Raw genomic sequence first — 21,688 nt, 5'->3', positions numbered from 1 at the left:
TAGAATTTAATTATTGTAAGGCTATCACTAGTAGCTTATCCATCCCTATACCTATATTCAAACGCTACTCTACGAACAGTACAGTTTACAATATAAAACAGTGCAAAACAATGTTTTATATGACCATATAGGTGAGCTGGTCGACACGGTCTAAGAAAATTTAGAGAAGTCTAATCTACTTCTATTTTAGACATCGTAATCCTTTTACATACTTATTTTATAGAGTATAGGTGGTAGAATTAGTGTCTATTTGATTCAACTATATGAGCTAGATTCAGTATCAAAAATCTGAAGTCCCAACCAAAGAAGTATAGGAGTTGAATAGATTTCTGAGAATTTATAAATTTTCCTAGTTCAATTTAGAATCTCCATCTATTCTAGATTTTTTAGATTTATGACATCGAAAATTTCCAAATTAACCAATTATCATTGTTTGTAGAATTGAATCATTTTATTTTCTATTTGGAGCCCCCCACCTGACTCGTTGCTCGACTTCCACCTCAAAGCACATCCTAACGAAAACTAGAGTTGCTACCGCCTCCCTGCGTCCGACTTCGAAGATCGACGACACAACTTAGCCATTCCTAAATCATCACACCTCTTCATTTCTAAACCATCACACGGCTCTTCCCTATCAACCCTTCAACGTTCCTTGTCACCCAACATCTATATTATCTGTCCACAATTGATGCTAGCCTCTTCAGCACCTCTCCACCCTTCACTTTGATGTTTGGTAATAACTATGAGGCTCCATTCTCAATTTCTCATGGAAGATGATGACACAACACATGCCTTTTTAGTTGATGCCAACGCTTGTGTAGGGTGCCATGCACCCACTAGACCGACGACCGGGCATCGGGGACTGACTGTATAGACACGATGCTTGAGCCTAGGTTGTGGGTATAGGGGTCTATGCGACATTGGCGTACCGTCCCCTTGTTGGTGATGTTATGTTGTCGAATCGGTTTATTTGAGAAACCAAGCAGGCATCATATTGTTACAAAATTGATTGTTGAAAGTTGTTTCAACCAAATAGCTTTGAGTTTTCTCAGCGCAACAGCTGTTACATAGCTTATACAGACAAACAGACCCTTAATCAGCCAGTTATATTGATCTCTTTTTAATTTGTTGTCAGCAGCTGAGCTGCTGCTTGTAGGGCGGCTAGGGCCGTCGCATGGCTTTGAGTATCGGCGGATGAGCGTAGGGCCCGTAGAGCCACCCCTCGGCAACGTAGCGGTTGACGGCCTCCGTGAAGTGTACGCCGTCCCAGCTCACGTACGCCGACGGGTTGGCGCACGCGGGCACCCCCGGCATCCCGCACACGGCGCTGCCGTTCCAGTTGTAGGCGCCGCCGGTGCCGCAGCACGCCTTCAGGACGTCACTGACCACCACCCCTGCACGCACGCACGTCGATCGCAGCATGAATTATTTCACACCAAATTGAAGTTGTGAGACTATTTCGAGTAGTCAGTCGTCTTCTCTTTACCGAACTGGTTGGGGTTTTCCAGGATTCTACGGATCGGGGTGTAGAAGTCGGCGAAGACGATGGTGGCCCGGGGATGCCTGGCCCTGAGGCCGACCACGGCCGCGCCGAGCAGCGCGTTGTGGTGCCTGGCCACGTCGTTGACGCCGCGCAGGCAGCCGATGTGGTCGTAGTCGTCGTCGTCCGCCGCGCTGGTGGGGCGGCTCGTCCGGCGGAGCAGGGTGAGGAGCGTGGGCGAGCACCCGATCGGCGGGTTCCCCGTCACCACGACGTGCGCCGCGCCGTCGCGGACGATGAGCCTCTGATGATATATGCCATGCACGCACGCATGCCACGCAAATCAAAGCTCTCGCTCGCTCCATATACTGACTGTACATCACTGCGGCGGCGATATGTTACGTACGTACCTCGACGGCCGAGGCGATGGTTCTCACAACTCTTGGCACGAACGCCATCACCTCGGACTCCGTCTTGTTCGCCGTCCATAGGAAGGTGTAGTCGTTGACCCCAAACTCGCCCACCAAGAAAAGCGATCTGCTGAAACACCGTCCGCCACCATAAGAACCTGCAGCTGCAATCAATTAACATGCACAACAGGTACTAGTTATCAGTAGGGAACGCTAGCTGTAGTATAAAATAGGAGCACCGCATGTGTGATGCTGCTGCATACATACTTTCCGCCGTGGCGTTGCAAAGGGACGGCTCGAGTTCCTCGAACCAGCCCAGCTGCACGTCCAGCGAGTTGTTCAGCAGCTTGAACGGCACCAGCCGTCTCCTCTCGAAGAAGGCGACGTCGACCGCCGTCGCGCCGCCGACGGCGAAGTTCACGCCGCCGCGGCGCGCGACGTCGTCGTCCGAGCTGTTGGCTAGCGAAGCCGGGAGGAACGGGACGCCAAGCGCCGCGGCTGATCGAAACGCGTACACGCCGCACGAGATATAGATCGACAAATTAAATGAATTAAACAACCGTGGTGCGCACAAAGCCTCAGCTCGCCCATGCATGCTGCTTATTTTACCTACGAAGTCTACGATGACCCTTCCGTCGCTGAAGCGCCCCGTCGGGCGTTCGAAGAAGGTCATGCCGTAGGGAGGCTTGTCGACCCACACCGGAGCGACCGGCGTGGCCATGGTCACGAAGTTGCCGGCGTCGATGTACGAGTCCCCGAGGGCGAACAGGGAGGTGAAGCTGCGTGGCGGCGGGCCTGCAGATGAGCTCACGCCCGAGAGGCAGTAGGCCAGCAGGAGGAGCAAGACAGGCGTGAGCGCCATGGCTGCTTCCTTCCGCCGCACCGTGTGTTTTTTTTGGGGGGGGGGGGAAGAATTGCCTTGCGCGTCGTTGAATTTAAGAAGCTCAACAAAAGATGCCTGTTGAACCTTGTGGCTGCTGCCGCAACTTGCTAGGGAGAAAGCGGCCCAAGGATTGTATGCAGCTACTATGCAATGGCGGCGTGGAGATGCACGCGAACACACGTTCTGGTCAACTGATGGAGAGGTCGCCCCGGCCTCTGGTTTAAGAGCTAGCTAGCTGTACGTATATTATTTTATATTTTAATAGGAAAGGGAGAAAATCAGCTACAGATCAAAAGCCAGCCTCATGCATACCCATGTCAAGATCAAACGAGGTTTTTATACGAGACAATTTATATTATATAAGCTAATATATTTATTAAAAATTCAATGTTTTTATAGATATTATCTTGGGGATTCCTATAAGCCTCTAGGAAAATAATCTCCTTTATGATCCTTGAGGAGCAAACCACTTGGTTGAAAACATAGATCCTCCCAGGCGGACGAACAGAGAGTAATGTGGGCCATGGTCCTCCTTAATTTTTACGCGTCCTCGGTGGTTAGCAAGCTTGGAGAAACAACGAGACTTGACTCTTAGCCAACGACATCGTCCGACGCTGGCCCTTTCTCGACGCCCCGGTCCTTTGAGGAAATCGACATTCGACAAGTCGATGAATATTGTTTTCATGTGATTGACAAATTATTACAATATTCACTTTTGATTGTGTGAATTGGAGATTAGATAAGTAGTTGACGATTATTGCTCCTCTTTATTTAGATAAATGACGAGATTTTTTCTATCGATTTTAAGTGGTTACACGACTGATGGTTAGGACAATACTAATATGAACGACTTGTCTATTAAACAAACAAGAATTTCAGAACAATCAAGTGTTGGAAGGGCATTTAATCTAGATGTATTAGTTGCACATCCAGCATTAAGAACATAAATTGATGATGAGATCATTATTCAACTATTGATAATAAAATCAATATTCGACGATTTAACGTCTCCAAACTAGAAGGGTACTATTGCCTCGGTCAACAAGAACGATATGTTTGTTTTTTTTATATAGTTTATTCCGTTCAACCTATATCATGAATTCATACGAACTTGAATTTTATATAACACTATTTTGTATGATCTTATTTGATTTTGTTGTGCGATCTTTTCAGCCTCCCATGAGTTCTCATACTGCGTTGGCCACCGAATCCTCCTATTTTTAGGAAGAGGGAGGACAAGTGAATGTCGAAAAAGCATCTTTTTTGGCTCCCGGCTTCGCTCGGTTTTTGTGGCAGCTCCTCTCTAAGATTATGGAGAAACTAGCAAAGAAGCCCCCATTTGGTAGATGTTTTTAGAAGCTATTGGAGGAGCTTTAGAAAGAGCCTTACAAAAGAGGGCTTTAGATTTGATTGCGCTATAGAGATTGATATGATCAAGTAGATTAGTCAAAAAAAACTCAAAACATTTTTTAAAAATATTTAAAACATAAAAATAAAGATATCTCTATTTGCGCACGTGTGCATGCACTTTTGATTTACCTATGAAACCTGTGATGTCCCTTCCATCCATTGCTTTGCTGGTGCGCCTTGTGGGGTGCCCTAGAAAGTCATGTCGTACGGGGGCTAGCTTGTTGATCCACACCGGAATCGCCGGTAGGGGCCGCCATAATCACGGACAAAAATGGTTGTGCAAATCTTCTTGCAATCTTCGTACAAATCGTACAATCAATCTACTGAAAGTCATAAAAACTCTTAAAACATATATAAACACACTTCATTATTTACTCTATTAATATATTAAATTTCAAGTATTAATCCATTCTATATTGATATAAAAATCTTATATTTTAAATCTTTTATACTGGATGAAATTCTCTAATTTATATCCGACCTTTTAACATTTGTCCTGCACGTGAGCTCACCTCGCCTGAGACAGCAAGCCAGCATGGAGAAATCCACGAACACGTTATGGCCTGGAAACCAGTTGAGTTCAATTATCCGAGGCTCCTAATTGGCTCGTTGTTATGTACTCCGCGCATTCTAAAATTTGAACTATTCTGTTTTTTTGGAGAGTTAAAACATCTCACGTTTGATCAAAATAAGAGCCAATTGAACGAAAAAAAATAAGAATTGATTTGTCAGTTTGTCACCGTAGAGAGGATTTCGTAAACTAAATTTGTAGGCACGAGCAACGCTTGAAGGTGAGAGAAACGGTCCTCAGATGTATGAGCTCTAGAAAAAGGATAAACCGAGACCTAGTGGCCTACAAACCGTTAGTGAAGAGAATTGACAGAAAGAAATCGTTTCTATACTAGTCCTACTAAAGGTAAAACCATGGGAGCCGAGCCACGTCTAAGGTTATCTTCAGCAGCTTATCTTACATATTCAAACTCCACTCTACTAACAGTACAATTTATCGTGCAAACAATTCGAAATAATGTTTTGAATAACCAGAGTGACCAAAAGAGGATGCGAATTGTTCATAAGCTTAAACTGCACTTGGTTGTCCCCGTCGAAGAAGAGCTAGGTACCCTGATTATCCTTGCCATATCGTCTCCATTTGGTTATTTTATTTAACAATAATACGTAGAGTGTAGTAGTAGAAGGTTTTAGGCTCCGTTTGGTTTCTGTAGTCACCTGACTAATATATCTTTAAAGTTTAGTCATTAAAGTACTACGTTTAGTTCCAGTGACTAAATTAGACTAAAGAGTATTAATTGGTGTGAATAATGACTTAATTACCCATATTAATTAGTGATTATCTGATGCACCGAGAAAGAGAAGAAAGTGAGGTAAAAATCCTACTTTAGTCTTTTTAGTACTAAAGTTTAGTTAGCTCACTTTGGTCACCATTTGCTTCTTTAGAGACTAAAAATACCATTTGCTTCTTTAGAGACTAAAAATGACTAACATTTAGTCACCGAAGCCCAAACGGGCCTTATTTGATGACGGCATGGAATGAAGGATCAATGGGCGGCAAACTACCGAGTAGGAACCACGCTTGGAAAACCCACTTGGAAGTTGGAACAATGGTCGGTCTCAGTCGGTCCATGACATGAGAAACACGGTTGTTTCTGTTAGGTAGACAATTTTATCCAGCACAAGCAAATGGTGCTGCATCTGCTAGCACGTCGGATTTTTTTTAATTCGTAGGTCTAGGAATCGAGGATGCTAACAAATGAGTTTCTGAAAGTTAAGGCACCTAATTACTGTCAGCAACAGGCTACATTTAACTAGTCACAGTCACAAGCCATGTTTTATTTTAGTTTAGAGTACGCATGGCCAAGTAACTGATACGAACTAGACACGCACCAGAACAGTTCACACAGCGCGGGCACAATATTTACATGCAGTCAGCGCCAATAAGTCGCAAGCTTACCAGTTACCACCCACCACTGCCACTGCCACCCTTGTTGTTGCCGCTCCATGCACCATCTGCCGGTTTATCCCAGGAACTGCTGCTACCACCCTCTCCTCCTCCTCCTAGGCTCCGGCTCCCCTCGCCGCCTTTGCCCCATGCGCCGTCGTCCTCCTTCCTGGGAGGAGCTTCTGCCCCACCACCCCACGAAGGCTTCTCTCTGGCTGATCCTCCCGACGACGAGTTCCAGCCATCCTCGTCGCTCTTTCCCCAAGAACCTGAACCTCCCCTGCCAGCTCCTCCGTTGGGAGCGCCGTCCCAAGCGCTAGACTTGTTATTAGCATCACCGCTTGGCTGACCCAGGATAGATGGAGATGATCGGTTCTGGCTCCAGGAGTTGTCTGTGTCACTCTTCTTTCCTGCCTGGTCATCTCCACCAGAGGCGTTCTGCGCGTCCCAGCTGGGCTTGCTCTTCGAGAAAGCTTGATTTCCTTCGCCACTTCCTTTGTTGGCATTCCAGTCGGAAGACTGAGACCAGCCACCACCTTGACCGAAGGGCCTTCTTTCGTTGTTATCGTTCCAGTTCCTGTAACCACCACGGCCACCACCATTTCCCCTGCCAGAGCCCCAGCTGCCACCATCTCCTGACCCCAAGTTGTTGCCTTGATTGCGGTCACCTCGCCCAAAGCGGCCTCTTCCTCTGCCGCCATCAAAACCCCTTCTGTTCCATGGTTCTCCAGACCTTCCCCCACCTGATTCACCGTTTTTGTTGCTTTCATTCCATGATGATCCACCACCACCACCACCAAAACTCCTTCCTCTCCCTCTGCCTTGATTTCCGCGTCCAAACCCACCTCTATTATTTACATTGTCATCGTCACCAAACCTTGGGTTGTTCCAAGTAGGTTCCTGATCCCCCAGAGAGAAAATAGGTTTACTCCAAGAAGATTCCTGATTCCCACCTGACGAGCCAGCACCCCAGGCGTCAGTTTTCTTGCTGTCATCATCATTACCCCGCTTACTATTCCAAGGGTCGTCAGCCTTTTCGTTAGATAGAGTGCCCTTTGTTGTCGTGTCCCAGGTACCATTCTTGTCATCAGCACCCACAGCAGAAGACATCTTGCTGGCCCAAGGATCAGCTTCTTGTTCTTTACCTACAAAAATCAAATAAAAGTTCAGCAAGAGACCCAGAACAGATAACACTGCTGTTCAGCTTAAAATGGTCCGGCCAAGCGAAGCGACCGATGTCAACCATTCAGATAGTCCCTTGAGTACCTTCGTTAGAACCAATCTTGTTTGCCCATGGATCATTTTGTAGTCCTTCACCTACACATGACGGCGTGAATAAGATCCAAGTAGTAACTACAACTACAAGTGCGTAGAATAAGAAATTTGCTTTACTCAACGCTACCAGCATTTTTCCCACTTACCCCCACCATTGCAGGAAGAGCCCTTCTCCTTGCTGTCCCAGCCACCGCTGGTATCCTCAGCACCACGAGAAGTCATCTTACTTGACCAAGAATCATTCTGTTGTCCTTTACCTGCAAAGAGCCCACAAGAAAGCAAGTGAATTAGGAAGCTCAGAGGAAAACTACAGGTAGAAACACTAAACACAGAAAAAAAGGTTGCTGATTGCTTCTTAATCACCTTCAGTAGAAGACACCTTGCTTGCCCAAGGATCACCTTGTTCACCTACAAGAGTAATATAAATAAATGCTCTGTAGCATAAAATGGACTGCAAGAATGTCAATTATTTTATTTTAATATTGATAGCTCTCAGCTTGAGGACCAGTTTCTGCTTTACACAAGCTGGAGCTGGAGCCTTAGGCAAATCAAAAAAATTCAGAAGCGTGTTCAAGATGCCATTTAGAAATAGTAGCTTGAAACTTTAACAGGGAAACAAGAGGTAGAAATTAAACAGGTTACTGACCTACAGATGGTTTGTTATCCTCTGGATTATTCCAAGTGGAAGGCTGATTTTGACCATATGACTTGGTGCCTCCACTGCTACTCCAAGGCTGATTACTTGGTGGATTTGTAGCGTTCCAATTATCTCCACCACCCCATTTTGGTCCATCACCATTTCTCCAACCATTGTCTCTCCCTCTTCCTCGTCCTCCATATTGCCCCCTTCCTCCTCTTCCCCGTCCCCTATATCCACCAGAATCTCCAGCTTCATTGTCTACCTGATTATCAGACCTCCAAGAAGATTTTTCAGCATTGTCACCACCCCATGAATTCTTCCAATTTCCTTGATCATTTCTGCCATTGAAATCTCCAGATTCCCGACCCCTAACTCTCCCTCGTCCTCGCCCAAAGCCACGCCCACCTCCAAAATTTCCAGGACTGTTCCAACTGCTATTCTGATCACCACCCTTGTTCCAACCATCACCACCAAAAGATTTCGGTCCAGCTTGGTCCGAAGCTCCAGCTTTGTTCCAATTTCCAATTTCATTGTTTGTTTCTTCAGACTTAGCAGATGACCAATTTCCTTTTCCCCAACCCTCATCCTGTGCATCAGCCAGAACGGATGATTTGTTCCAGTTGGCAACAGAAGCATCCCAACCTCCTGCACCACCTGCTCCATCACAGTTGTCGTCTTTTGATTTGCCCCAGGTACCATCTTCAGTGACAGGCAAAGAACTGCTCCAAGCCCTATTGTTGTCCTCATCTTTAGAAACATTGTCTTTTGCTTGGTCTTCAGTTGAGTTGCCCTTATGTTGGTTCCATCCTTGGCTGACATCCTCCAGCTTATTGTCTGGAGGCATTGTAGCCTTTTCCCAGCTATTTGGTCCTTCCATATCTACTGCTTTGACCTTGCTTCCCCAAGGGTCTGTGTCAGCTCCAGTTCCCATGTCCATAACCCTGCAAGCCTCTCCCCAGTTGTCACTCTTTTCACTCTCCTTATTGACAACCGCTCTGTCCCAGGAGCTGCCAGCAGCATCAGATCCACCAACTCCAGCTTGTTTGTCCCATGCATTGCCACTAGAACCTTCCTTTTGTGTGGCACTAGTGTTCCAAACTTCAACAGCTGATGATATTGCTTTCTTACCCCATGGATCAGAATCACCATCAGCAGAAAACACTTTCTTACCCCATGGATCAGAATCACCAGCAGCAGAAGGTACTGTTTCCTTACCCCATGGATTGCAATCACCGTCAGCAGCAGATACCGCTTCCTTACCCCACGGATCAGAATCACCGTCTGTTTTCTTACCCCATGGATCAGAATCATCTTCAGCAGAAGTTTTCTTACACCATGGATCAGCTTCTGATTCTGCACCTGAAAATGTACAAGTTCCACACCCAGCTAAACTGTGAAAACCTCAAATACTGGCAAAGGTGCTTAGCCTATTTAATAAGCGTAAATGACAATATGTGCAATACTGCAAGAACCATCAACCTAAATTTCTTTTACTACCCCTGTTTCATGATGTATGCCCAGGGCTTCAGGGGCATCCATTTCACAATTTAGGTCCATGTATAATGACTGGTTTCAGAGTGCAAGTCCTGGAGGGTATAACTAATCTAAGTCGAACATTTAATTTACATTTGGAGTTGTGGATTGACTTATCGTTTCTTTTGCGTCAATGTTCGGTTTCCTTGGTTTGTTCGCAATGGTGAGCGTGGAGCCGTGGACAACCGAACATAACATTGATATCAGTAGAATTAGATCACTATTTTATAATTTTGCAATACTTTTTGGTTAATGTGGGCACTTGTCGGGTCTCATCTCTAACATATCTCAATTTGTTTGGGTAAGGAGTGACGTACTTTGTGTAAGATGAATAGGAAGCAACTCCTGCTTCTGCTCCAGAAATGAAAAGGTGCAGAAGTCACTTATTTCAACAAGTTGCAAGTGCAGCAAATGTCTAAACCAAACCCACGAGAGAAGTCTAAACGGCTAAACCACATGAAAAGTGTACCATTTGTATACACTTTTTAATAAAATAAATTCAAAAGCTTGGAAGAAATCTTGATTAATGGACCATGCCTCTTTTAATCCCACATTAGTTCAATCCTCACCAAATTAATAGAGTCGTTCCATCATTTCGTTCCTAGGGATATGATCCACTAAACCTTTTTTGAAGGTTTCACATAGCAAGCATCTGAACAGATAATAATGTAATGCTTTTCCCTAAGAATGATGAAACAAAAAAATCATTGCAATAAAGGCGCAAAAAAAGAGTGGTGACACAAATAAATAACAAAACTAAATATTACCTGCATTCTGGACTGGTAGCGTGGAACTTGAAAAGGGTTGCCATGAGTCACTGCAGCCCATCAAACATTTTGGTGAATAAAAAGATATATAATTACAATAAAGATTAGTTCAGAGCATCTATTCCTCCAAGTGATGCTTTACATGAGCGAAGAGGAATGAGACAAATGAGAAAGAATTTAGCATCTTTGTTTTGTTCAGAAATTGGACCAGATATAAACACGTAGTTAAAAGGAAACTAACAACTACATCTTTGGGCAAAAGGTAGACCCACAGAGCAGCTCACTAACACAACCTCGACGATTCAATAGCCACGGTCTGACATTACTTTTTACACTCACTTATCTACATATTGGCAAGTAACAAGTAATATATGATATGCTTAGTACTAAAAAACGAGCTTAGCTTCAAAATGGAATAGGTGTAAACGCCCAGGAAAAGATCTCTAGTTAACAAAACCAATCCTAGACCTAGCAGACAAGGGAAAGTGCAAAAGCAAACATCACAAAGGCACAAGGCAATATATCTTAAATAATCCATACTGTAAAGCAAAGATAATCTTTTCTTAACCATGTGGAATCAAGGCAGGCTTAAATAAGCACAAAATAAAGAAAATCGGTTCCTAGCTTTTGGGGTAATTTAGAACTCCATGTGGCTACAAAAAGAGGGTCATGACTACATTTATTCCTAATCTCAAATGAAGGGTTCCGGTATATCTTGTCTTCTTTTTATGTACAACTCGACAGCATTTATTCCTAATTTCAAGTGAAGGGTTATTGTATATCTTGTCGTCTTTTTACGTACATCTTTCATGGACTAGTAGGGATGGCAATTTAACCCGCAAACCCGAAACCCGACAGATACCCGACCCGACAGTGTGGGTATGGGTGAAGATTTTGACCCGCAGGTGTAACCCGCACCCGACCCGAAGTTTTGCGGGTGTGGGTTTCTATTTCAGCCCGGGGGTGACCCGTACCCGCCCCGAAATTTAGTTTATTCTTTATTTTGTACAAAAATGGTTAAGATACAATGGTAATTATTTTGAATAAGTAAATTGGCTACTAATTCATGAAATGTTTTGTTGATGCTCAATATGAGAAGGCTTAAAAATATGTAGATATAATTCAAATATTGTTGGTAATTAATTGTTTATAGCTGAATTATTGTTTAAACATTCACACTAAGTAAAAATCCGCGGGTGACCCGAAACCCACCAGAAACCCAACCGGTTCGGGTGCGGGTTTGAAATTGCAACCGCGGGTGCGATCGCGGACAGGTTTTTGCTCCACCTGAACCCAACCCCGACCCATTGCCATCCCTATGGACTAGGACCCTAGCAGTACGTGCAGTAACAGCACAAATGAGTAAGGAAGATCATTGTTGGCTGTTGTGGACAACAGGACATACATTAGGGAGCGAGGAAGAGTAGTTCAGCTAGGAAAAGGCATGACCAATTGTTTGAGAAAGTTCAGGCAGAATTAGGAATCCAAGCAGTACAGAAAGGAAGATGATGAGCAAATGGTCCAAGAAAGCTATGAGTTGTAGTCCGCTATCAGATTAGGAGGGCTGAAGAGATAAATGGGATCTATGTATCTATCACCAATATAGGACATTGGTTTGGCAATATGGGTACAGTGATTCATAATTCTGAAAATAATGTTGTGGTAATATATACAACATAAGAGTATCGAAGTTCCCGGTTTCTAAGTTCTAGATGTACAAGCAAACAACAAAAAAGTGGAAGTACAAAACGTACCTGCCAAATGATGGCAACCCCCTGTCCCATGAAGTTTTGCCTGCTTCTGACCCTAATAATCAATGAAAGTAACAAGTCTGATCATTTAAACATCAATCCAGCAGTATAAGAGAACAAAGAACTCAAATCTTGTAAGGTATAAACCTCCTAAATTCAGCTTTTCCATTAAAAGAAAGTAACTCATCCCTCAATGGAGCAAACGCCTTTTTAATATACAGCAATCAGCAGGCTAGCAGTAAAATATTTGGAGTTTTCCTGTTTACAATGTAAACTGATCCAAGACAAACCCAAAACTCTACAAAAAGTATTATCTCACACTTACCGAAGAAGGGTGTATCTTGACTTCCAAATTTACTAGCTGGAGCACCAGACAAGTTATCCCTGGTAGGCCATGTAACATAGTGAGAAGCTAATATGGAAGATTGGAAGTGATACCGTACTTTGGCCTAATGATGGTGCAATTGCATTACAGGATTTACAGCATAAGCGGCAAAGGAAAGAAAACTGTAACATGCTTCAATTGCTTACCCCCTATTAGCTGGGACTGAAAGAAGATCAGCTTGTACTGCACACATGGAGAAGTCAGTCATTGTACAAACAACAAGTCCAACAATAGGTAAGCTAACCAACCTGTAACAATTTTCAGTAGAGAGTCTAGCTTAACAGTCACATCATTCCGAAATATCCTAACTACTCGACAGAGGTAGCCCTTCAAAGGACCCTTTCTAATGCGCAGCATCTGCCCAATAGAGAAAAGTTGTTCTCTGGTGCTCCTGTAAGGCCCTTCAGCTGTATTATGAAGGAAATCAGAACAATGTACTTACATGCAGAAAATATTACAGAAGAAAACAAGAAACACTTACTGTTCCTATGCTCATTTTGCTCATAAGCAGGTTCAGAAAACATGGGAGTTGGAAAGTCCTGATACATAGAAAGCAAAGTCACACAAAGAACATCCTCAATTCATTGACAAGTAGATACCCATATCTGCATACCGAATTTTCAGTAGTAGAGCTTCCCAGACCCTTCCGTATCTTTTCGCATGACCCACTTTGAGCACAGAAAAACCCACAGTTCTCACTTTCACTTTCATTAAAAATAAACAGTATTCCCAAGTACAAGTGTTTAACGAGCCCTTGCTTACCCTGCAAATATATTTAATCAAACTACAAGTGTGCTAAATGGAATAAACAGTATTCTTGAATACTCCAAAAACACATATGCTGGAATTCAAAAGTGTGCTACCTGTTATTGCAATAACAGATAAGAACAATGTAGCACTACTAATACACGCATAATGTTAAAACTATCATTGGCAATACTCAGTGAAAGAATCCACACCAGGTTTTTTAAAAGATAAAAAATGAAGGTTTCCTTGAAATAAAAGTAAAAAAGACACATAAATTCCCATATTGCTTACAAAATGAGAGGCCAAAAGCAGATCCATGTCAGATTAATAGTTCAATTTTCACCTGAAATGGCCCTTCCACAACATTAACAGTGTCATTAATGGATATCGTCTTTTTATGATGATCAACAGCTGTAAACATTTTGTCTACACAGCCTTTCTTAATATCCTGCTTCCTCACTGTCACCGCAGATCCTTCGGGACCACCCTTTAGTATCTACACAGAACCCATTCTTAGAGAAAATTAAGAATATAAAATTGAATTGTGCATTATAAGATTATTAATTACCCTAAAACCATCTTTCTCAACAGCAATGATCACACCAAAATCTTTTCGCCTGCTCGTTAGGAAATAAAATATAAGGATGAAATCCGTAGTTAGTGGACAATGATAAAAAAAACCATGGAACACACTCACCCATAGAGTACAAGATCATGAAGGTTGAATTCATCATTGTCGTCATAATTTTCAGTAGAAGTTGACCCTTTAAGGTCTGGTGCTTTGGAGGATTTTATTTTAGAAGATGATGACTTCATATCTCGTTCTGCTGGAAGGTTCCTTTTCTTAGAACCATACATGCCGGAGAGCCAATCCAGGTCATCAGCAGAAGCTCTATTGCTTGGACTAGAAGAGAATTTCAAAAGCTCTGTTTCTGTCGGTTGTATCCCCCAATAAATCAAAGAACTAAGTGCAACCTTTTTATACAGAAATCCATCCTTGAACATCAAACCATCAAGTACTTCAAAAACTTCGCCAGTCTGACGATCGCGCTTTATTTCAATGTGAGGCCTGAAGAACCTGCATGACAAATAACAGTTTGGAAACTGTGTCAAGACTGGTTAAAATAAAATAGAAGTTTAATGGATGTAGGACAAGGAAGCTTTCAGAAGTAAGGAAAAAATTACTCAAGTTCTTGGGAGCTGATCAACCGTGGGGCAGGAACTGCAGCTTCTTTTAGTGAAACTGCACCACCCTGCAAAGACCGAAGTATGAGATAAGTTAAGTAATAAGCAACACAGGGTGCTGCCAAAACAAAAACTGTCAAAGGAGAAAGGTGGAAACAGATGGTTGTTCACAAGCACATGGGAGCCAAACAATGTTGGGCTGACAAACAAGCAGTTATATAATCAGTTGATCAATCCAGGGAAAATACATTCAGTAAATATAGAACCCCACTAGCATTCTATCTCGACATGCAAGCTGTCCACCTCGGCAGTCCACTATCACATGTAATTACAGCTCATTAGCACATGCAATTATGATATCCACGCCATCACGACACATCACCCACTAACATGCATTTAGTTGTCCACATCCGTGCCACACCATCCACAACATTATCTATAATAGTTTATCATTTTATATAAGTAATTATATGTATTCTAATTTACTTATAATAGTTTATCCTTTCAAAGAAGTAACCATATTGATTCTAATTTCATTCCAAATTAACAGCAATTCCTACAACAACGTGTGGGTATGCTCCTAGTTATATCTACTGTAGAACACAATACTATTGGTGCATCTATATTCCAGAGATGTCTCACAGTTTGAAGCAAAAGTCCCCCAGATACCAGATATCTATATCCTACTTAATCATGGCCAGAAACAAAATAAATTCAAGTAGCTTGAATAAATAGAGAAAGCAAATCAATTCAATGTCATTTTTAATGCAAAAGTATAAGAGCATTACAAATTTTTTCGAAATAGCATGGAGGTCAACTCTGGGTATAATTTTTATCATCACTTTTTTCCGTCCAGAATCCATGTTAACGACCTAAAAAGTCACAGGAAAATAGTGATGTAAGAACATCGAAAATGAATCATATGAAGGAGGGTGATGCTCCCAGAAAAGAAAAAATGCACAAACACATTATATCATACCTGTGCCAGATCACCTTTATAGTTACCATTCTTCATGCGTATCCATGTACCACGAGAGATTTCAAATGGTTTCGTACGGCTGGATAACAAGCTAGGAACTTCAGTTGCAGGAACAGAAGTAATTCTGCTTGTGTACACACTACAAAACCCTTTGCATGCCTGTACAATGGGATGTCTATGGTCAGTGAACCATTTTACAGCCAAAATACAAAGCATATAATAGATATATTAATAGAAAATAAAAACATTGTGTTCACTAAAATGTAAAAATACTTTTTACAATTAAAAAGATCCTCTCTTTCCAATGAAGTAGTAAAACTTGGAGTTAGTACAAAATGAGAAAAGCAAAGCTAAACTATGCCACATAAAAGAATCATGATTTTCAATCTTAAATATTACACTATACTCCCTTCATTCCAAATTATAAGACGTTTTGGTTTTTTAGATATATGTAGTTTTTGCAATCCACTTAGATATACACTATGTTTTCATACATAGTAAAAACAATGTATAGAGAAGACAAAACACCTTATAATTTGGATTGGAATGGAGGGAGTATGTTACACAAAACAGCTATAACATAATAAGCATCGCACTACATGTCAATCAGCATGCTTTCTACTTTCTAGTATACATGAAAAAATTCTCTTGATGTAAAAGGAACAGATTGTGTACCTCTGTAACATAACCGGCCTTCTCCGCTTCAACAAAAACAAACCCTCTTATGTGATCAAGTGCAAATGCTGTGATAATTGGCACTTTGGTACCAATTTTTCGCAGGTCAACAAATTTTTGCATGAAGCAGAAGGCCATTTGGCGCTCACGCCCAACCTGGAAAGCAGTTAAACAAATCAGCACATGCACAGCAAATGCTAGTCAATCAATGCCAAGTGCCCAAGTCAAGGGTTTGGCAATCACAAACCATGCATTTAACTCTCCAAATAGTAGGCTCCTTGAGTGCACAATCCATGGGGAAAATGTCATCGTCTTCTCTAGAATAGCTCCGATCAGCAGCATATTTCACACGATTACTGTATCGATTCTTGATAAATTCCTCAAGCTCATCGCCACTAAGCTCCTCTTCCTTTACAAGAAATGGAAGAGGGTGTGACCTTTCAGTTCTTTTGTGACTCAGTTTTTCTGCATGTTCCCCACCAGTAAAGAAACCTGCAGTTGACATAAAGAAGATCACATGAGCAGAAGATTGTGACAATCACTAGGCAATAAAACCTTCAAATACATTTATGGTCAAAGAGTATGAAATGACATTAGTGCAATGATGAGTTTAGAACATAGATCCTAGGCAGCCAGATAACTGATAACAACATTAAGACTATCACCAGCAGCTTATCCACCCTATCTCTCATCTCATCTCCTATTTCAAACTTCACTATGCGAAGTTGCGAACAGTGCGGTCTACAGTGCAAAACAGTATTTTGGGTGGCTATATGGGTAACCTGCTGGAGCAGCTGGACACGGTCTAAGTCAAAGTGCAATGGTAGTTTGCTTTAAGGCGTAACTGCTTGATGACACTGAGAAAGGTCGAAAACTGACGCGAGTGCACGGCGTTGGAATCAGAAAAAAAATGAACACATGTATCCAGGTAATACTGCTTATATCCAAATTGCACATCAAATGACACAAAAGAGCACAAGGTGAAGCTGATTTTGAATGGTACATATTGGCCGATTGCTAAATTTTACTACTACTACAACAACAAAGTTTTTTGTCACAAGCACACTGGGGTATGCTAGAGTTAAAACCCAACAAAATCCAAAATCAAGATTCAGGCACGTAGATAGTTGTTTTCCATTCGCTCCTATTCATGGCTAAAATCTTTGAGCATATTACACCCTTTCAATTCTCTTTTTACATCTCTTCTCATGTCAATTTCGACATTCCCCTACATCTCTTCCCATTATTATGGAGCCTTAGGATCTCACTATGCACTGGTGTCTCTAGAGGTCTCCGTTGAACAAGTCCAAACCATCCCAATCGGTCTTGGACGAACTTTTCTTCAATTGGTGTTACCTCTAGCCTATGATGTATAGCATCGTTCCAGACTCAATCCTTTTTTGTATGACCACAAATCCAATACAACATATGCATTTCCGCAACACTTAACTGCTAAACCTGACGTCTTTTTGTAGGCCAATATTCTGCACCATACAACATAGCAAGTAGCAGGTATAAAACTTACCTTTTAACTTCTACGACACCCTCTTGCCACATAGAACACTAGATGCTTGGTGTCACTTCCTCCACACTGCTTTGATTCTATGCCTAACATCTTTATTAATATCCTCATCTCTCTGTAGCATTGAACCTAAATACTGAAAGGTGTCCTTCCTGAGCACCACTTGACCTTCCAAACTAGCATCTCCTGAGTCACATCTCATGTATGAGTCTAAAACCATTAAACTCCAGAGTCTCTTACCACAACTTTAGTTTCCTATTTACTCATGCCCGACTTTCATCAACTAGTACTACATCGTCCACAAAAAACATACACCAAAGGATATCCCCTTGTATGTCCCTTCTAATCTCATCCACCAAGGCAAAAAAGTAAAGGCTCAAAGCTGACCCTTGATATGGTTATATTCTATCGGAATGCCATCTATGTCCCCATCACTTGTAACCTCATCCACCAAGGCAAAAAGGTAAAGGCTCACAATTGACCCTTGATACAGTCTTACTTGAATTGAAATGCAATCTGTGACCCCATCACTGATTTAAACACTAGTCACAGCATTGTTGTACATGTACTTAATCCAACATACTTCGTTAAAACTTTATGTTTATCCAAAGCTCACCACGTAACATTCCTTGACACTTTGTCATAAACCATGTGAGCGTCCTTCTGCTTACACTGCTCCATCACAGTCTTGTTAAGAAAATGGCAGGTTGACCTTCCAGGTAAAAAATGATTCATAAAGATCCTCGTTACTCTCATAGGATTATTGTATTCTGAACACCCCCCCCCCCCACCACCACCACCCAAAAAAATAGACCTTGGCATACTCGACTAATACATTTTGTGCAAAACATGTTCTGCAAAAAAACAGCAAATGTTCTGATTGCTGCATAGTTTCCTAGTGTGTCGCACGAAATGCACTACATTTTAAAGATGTGTTGTAATAATGTTAACCACATGAAAGCACGACCTTGTGTAACAAAGGTCAGTCAGCACATTTTGCTCAAGGACTAACTCCAAAACCAACAGAATTCACATTTCTATCTATTACCAAATAGGGATGCTTTCGATCTAGTGCAACTAGCACACTACTAGAATATCGGATTCTACAACTTTTAGAAAAGAGGTGCAATTTCTACAGTGCTGTATAAGTATAAGTATTCCTGTCGTTAAGAAGGGGAACCAAAAAAAACATGTTAACACAGATCAAAACCTAGGTAACTATCCGCCCAGATAGTCCACATTGCGCATAACACAAAACTCCAGATGGATCCATTCGACCCATCCACGTCTCATGCACGCCTTAAGGACCGAACCGAATCCGTACTCACCATCATCGGGGTCATCCTCGGACTCGAGCTCGTCCTCGTCCTCGTCCTCATTATCGTCGTCGACGCCGGCAACGTCGTCCACGAACTGGAGGACCCCGGCGCGGCGGCGGCGCTTCGCGGCAGAGGACGACGAGGGTCCCTCTCCCGTGTCGCCGGAGGCCTTCCGCCGCTTCCCGCCGGCCCCTGAGGCCCCGCCGCCGCCTGGGCCAGGGGATTCGGGGGCCACCTGCTTGCCCTTGCCCTTCACAGCCATGGCGAAGGGAGCAGCAAGTGGCGGAGTGGGGAATGGAAGACGACGCGACTCGACCGAGGTGGAGGTGGCCTTTTAACCACTCCCGGACTCCCGGTCAGAGAAAAATTAACCTTGTCCCGTTATTTAGGGGGTAGTGTTGTCGTCGAACCAGACGCTAATCACTGCGATGAAAACTGACGACGATGCTCTATGTGGAGGTAGGAACGGTATGTGATCAAGAGTCGGACGGTCCGTGATCTGGTGTAGGGGCTATGGTTTCTGTAAGACGAGTCGGATGTTCCGTGTCTGTTGGTCGGATGGTCCGCGCGTGCGCAGGGGCGGCACTCCCGAGAGGAACCCTATTGGGGAGAAAATATCCTAGGGTGTGTCTTGGAATCGGCAGGCCACCTAAGATGTCTCTAAACGACGTAGAGCCAGAGAGATGAAGATTAGAGAGAGTAATCTAAGTTATTGTCTACTCCTGGGGCAAAATGTAAAAAACTAAATGTATATCTGTTACAAGTCGAGCCATTGGCAATTTTGCCATTATCATTTGTGGGCTTCGCCAGTATGCCATCGGACCCACAAATCATAGACACAGACGGTCCCACCAGTCATAGACACGGGATGGCATAATAACAGGCAGCCAAAATTGAGAGTGACAAAATAGCAAATTTCTCGTTACAAGTCGGCTCTCGAGTTAATCCCACAGATTTAGCTAACAAATCCCGCAAGAAACTCGGAATCCTAACTGATTCTGACTGCGAACCGTCCGCGCCACCACCGCGGACCGTCCAGCCTTCAGGGTCGGACCGTCCGCTCGATCAAATTGGTGCTCAACGTATGCCCCTTCCTTTTGGTGGAGCTGAGAGAACCAAAAGAACTGACACGGGCTGAAAACTAACTCAATGTGATCACATCGGTTTTCTTAGGCATCTTACCACATACCAGGATAATACTGCTTAAGGAAACGCCTGTTTAGTGCCTTCGGCAAGTCTTTGCCTTGTAGTGTTTGCAACAAGTAGATGTTACTTGATATTACCTACGTGATCTTGTAAGGGTCTTCCCAGCTTGGCGACCACTTCCCAAACTTCCGGTCTCTACTCCTTAGTGGAAAATGAGCTTCCGTACCAGGTCTCCTACCTAGAATGACTTAGCCTTGACCTACTTGTTGTAAGCTTTGGCGACCATGATCTTGTCATTTTCTATTTCCCCCAGAGCTATCACTCTTTTGTTAGTCACTTCATCAATATTGTCCATCATTGAATTATAATAATCACCGATAGTTAGATCATTTTGCGTGGCGAACCTGACAACATTTTAACATATCTCTAAAGGCAACATTGCTTCCTGCCCATAAACAAGCTCAAACGGGGACACTTTAGTAGCATGGTGATTAGATATTCTATGAGCCCATAAAGCTTCAAACTGCCAATGCTTAGAATGATCAGATGTCTTCTTTTTTACCAGGCTAATCAATGTCCTGATCCAAGACTCGGCATGTCCAGTGGTCTAAGCATAATATGGAGATAAATTGAGCAAATTAATTCTATATGATTCAGCAAACTCTCGTACCTCCTTTGACATAAAAGAAGCCCCCTAGTCTGTGGTCAAAGTCTGGGGAATGTCGAATCTATGAATAATATGCTCAGTTATGAACTCAATTACCTCCATGTGTGTCATGTTCTTCATAGCAACAGCTTCAGTCCATTTGGTAAAATAGTTTGTGGCAACTAACACAAATCGATGCCCTTTTGATGACGAAGGATGAATTCTCCTATAAAGTCCAATCCCCATCACCTGAAAGCCCAAGGTTTGATAATAGGATATAATTTGGTTGCATGGACCAGCTGTAAGTCACCGAATTTTTGACTCACTTGGCATCATTTGTAGTACTTGAAACAATCGGCTTTCATGCTAAGCCAATAGAAGCCAGATCTTCGCAATAACCACTTCATCTTTGGAGCCGATTGATGAGTACCACAAATCCCCTCATGTACTTCGGTCATGGCTAATATAGCATCACCTGGGCCTAAGAATTGAAGCAAGACGTCATTGACCATTCGGCAATAAAGTTCATCACTCTTTAAAATATACTTGAAAGTTGTACGCTAAACGTTCGTATCCGCCCTAACATTGGGATTTCGTAAGTAATTAATTATATGTGTCCTCTAATCAATTGCATCGACTTTGTTATCACCAGTACGGATGGTCCACGACCTGGGAATCTGGTTTGGCACTGGTTATCAGATTTTCGGTGCTGTGAAATTTCTCTCGCTTTATCCGATAACATGATGTATCTTGCGCCAAATTATTAGCTCTACAATTCTCAACCTAGATATGTGTCAAATGTTGAATTCGTCAAAAAGAATGAATTATGCCCCCAACATTTTCAAGGTACCTATTTAGAGTATCATCTAAACATTGATACTCTTCTAATACCTATTAGACAACCAGCTGAGAATCACCAAATGCCTTCACATGTTTTACCCCATACAATTTAGAAGCTCTAAGCCAAATAAGAGGGCC

The 21,688-nt window shown here is 42.7% G+C and overlaps 2 protein-coding genes across 3 annotated transcripts; both read right to left on the bottom strand.

Annotated features, from left to right (window-relative positions):
• Positions 1–936: 936 nt before the first annotated feature.
• Positions 937–2,954, bottom strand: LOC103630572 (GDSL esterase/lipase At5g45910). 2 transcript variants are annotated; one of them, XM_008651618.4, is made up of 5 exons: positions 2,500–2,954; positions 2,158–2,388; positions 1,891–2,054; positions 1,487–1,784; positions 937–1,394 (listed from the first exon to the last, which is right to left on the bottom strand). In XM_008651618.4, exons 1-5 carry the CDS (start codon positions 2,750–2,752, stop codon positions 1,162–1,164), a joined length of 1,179 nt encoding a protein of 392 aa, XP_008649840.1. In that variant the 5' UTR covers positions 2,753–2,954; the 3' UTR covers positions 937–1,161. The 2 variants fall into 2 exon arrangements, with proteins under 2 accessions (XP_008649840.1, XP_008649841.1); XM_008651619.4 differs by having other exon boundaries at positions 1,492–1,784.
• A 2,990-nt stretch (positions 2,955–5,944) lies between these two features.
• LOC103631592 (protein RNA-directed DNA methylation 3) lies at positions 5,945–19,271 on the bottom strand. Its single transcript, XM_020539610.2, has 21 exons — positions 18,928–19,271; positions 16,325–16,569; positions 16,078–16,233; positions 15,403–15,561; positions 15,212–15,295; positions 14,424–14,491; positions 13,936–14,316; positions 13,807–13,855; positions 13,582–13,734; positions 13,105–13,254; positions 12,973–13,030; positions 12,740–12,898; positions 12,638–12,674; positions 12,432–12,490; positions 12,110–12,161; positions 10,356–10,405; positions 8,062–9,414; positions 7,779–7,823; positions 7,562–7,672; positions 7,407–7,457; positions 5,945–7,285 (listed from the first exon to the last, which is right to left on the bottom strand). Exons 1-21 carry the CDS (start codon positions 19,178–19,180, stop codon positions 6,156–6,158), a joined length of 4,803 nt encoding a protein of 1,600 aa, XP_020395199.1. The 5' UTR covers positions 19,181–19,271; the 3' UTR covers positions 5,945–6,155.
• Between the last annotated feature and the right edge of the window lie 2,417 nt (positions 19,272–21,688).

Source organism: Zea mays, chromosome 6 (assembly GCF_902167145.1).
Source record: "Zea mays cultivar B73 chromosome 6, Zm-B73-REFERENCE-NAM-5.0, whole genome shotgun sequence".
In the NCBI taxonomy this organism is placed as follows: Eukaryota; Viridiplantae; Streptophyta; class Magnoliopsida; order Poales; family Poaceae; genus Zea; species Zea mays.
Note: the sequence above shows the minus strand (reverse complement) of the source record. Positions and strands in the feature narration are given on the sequence as shown.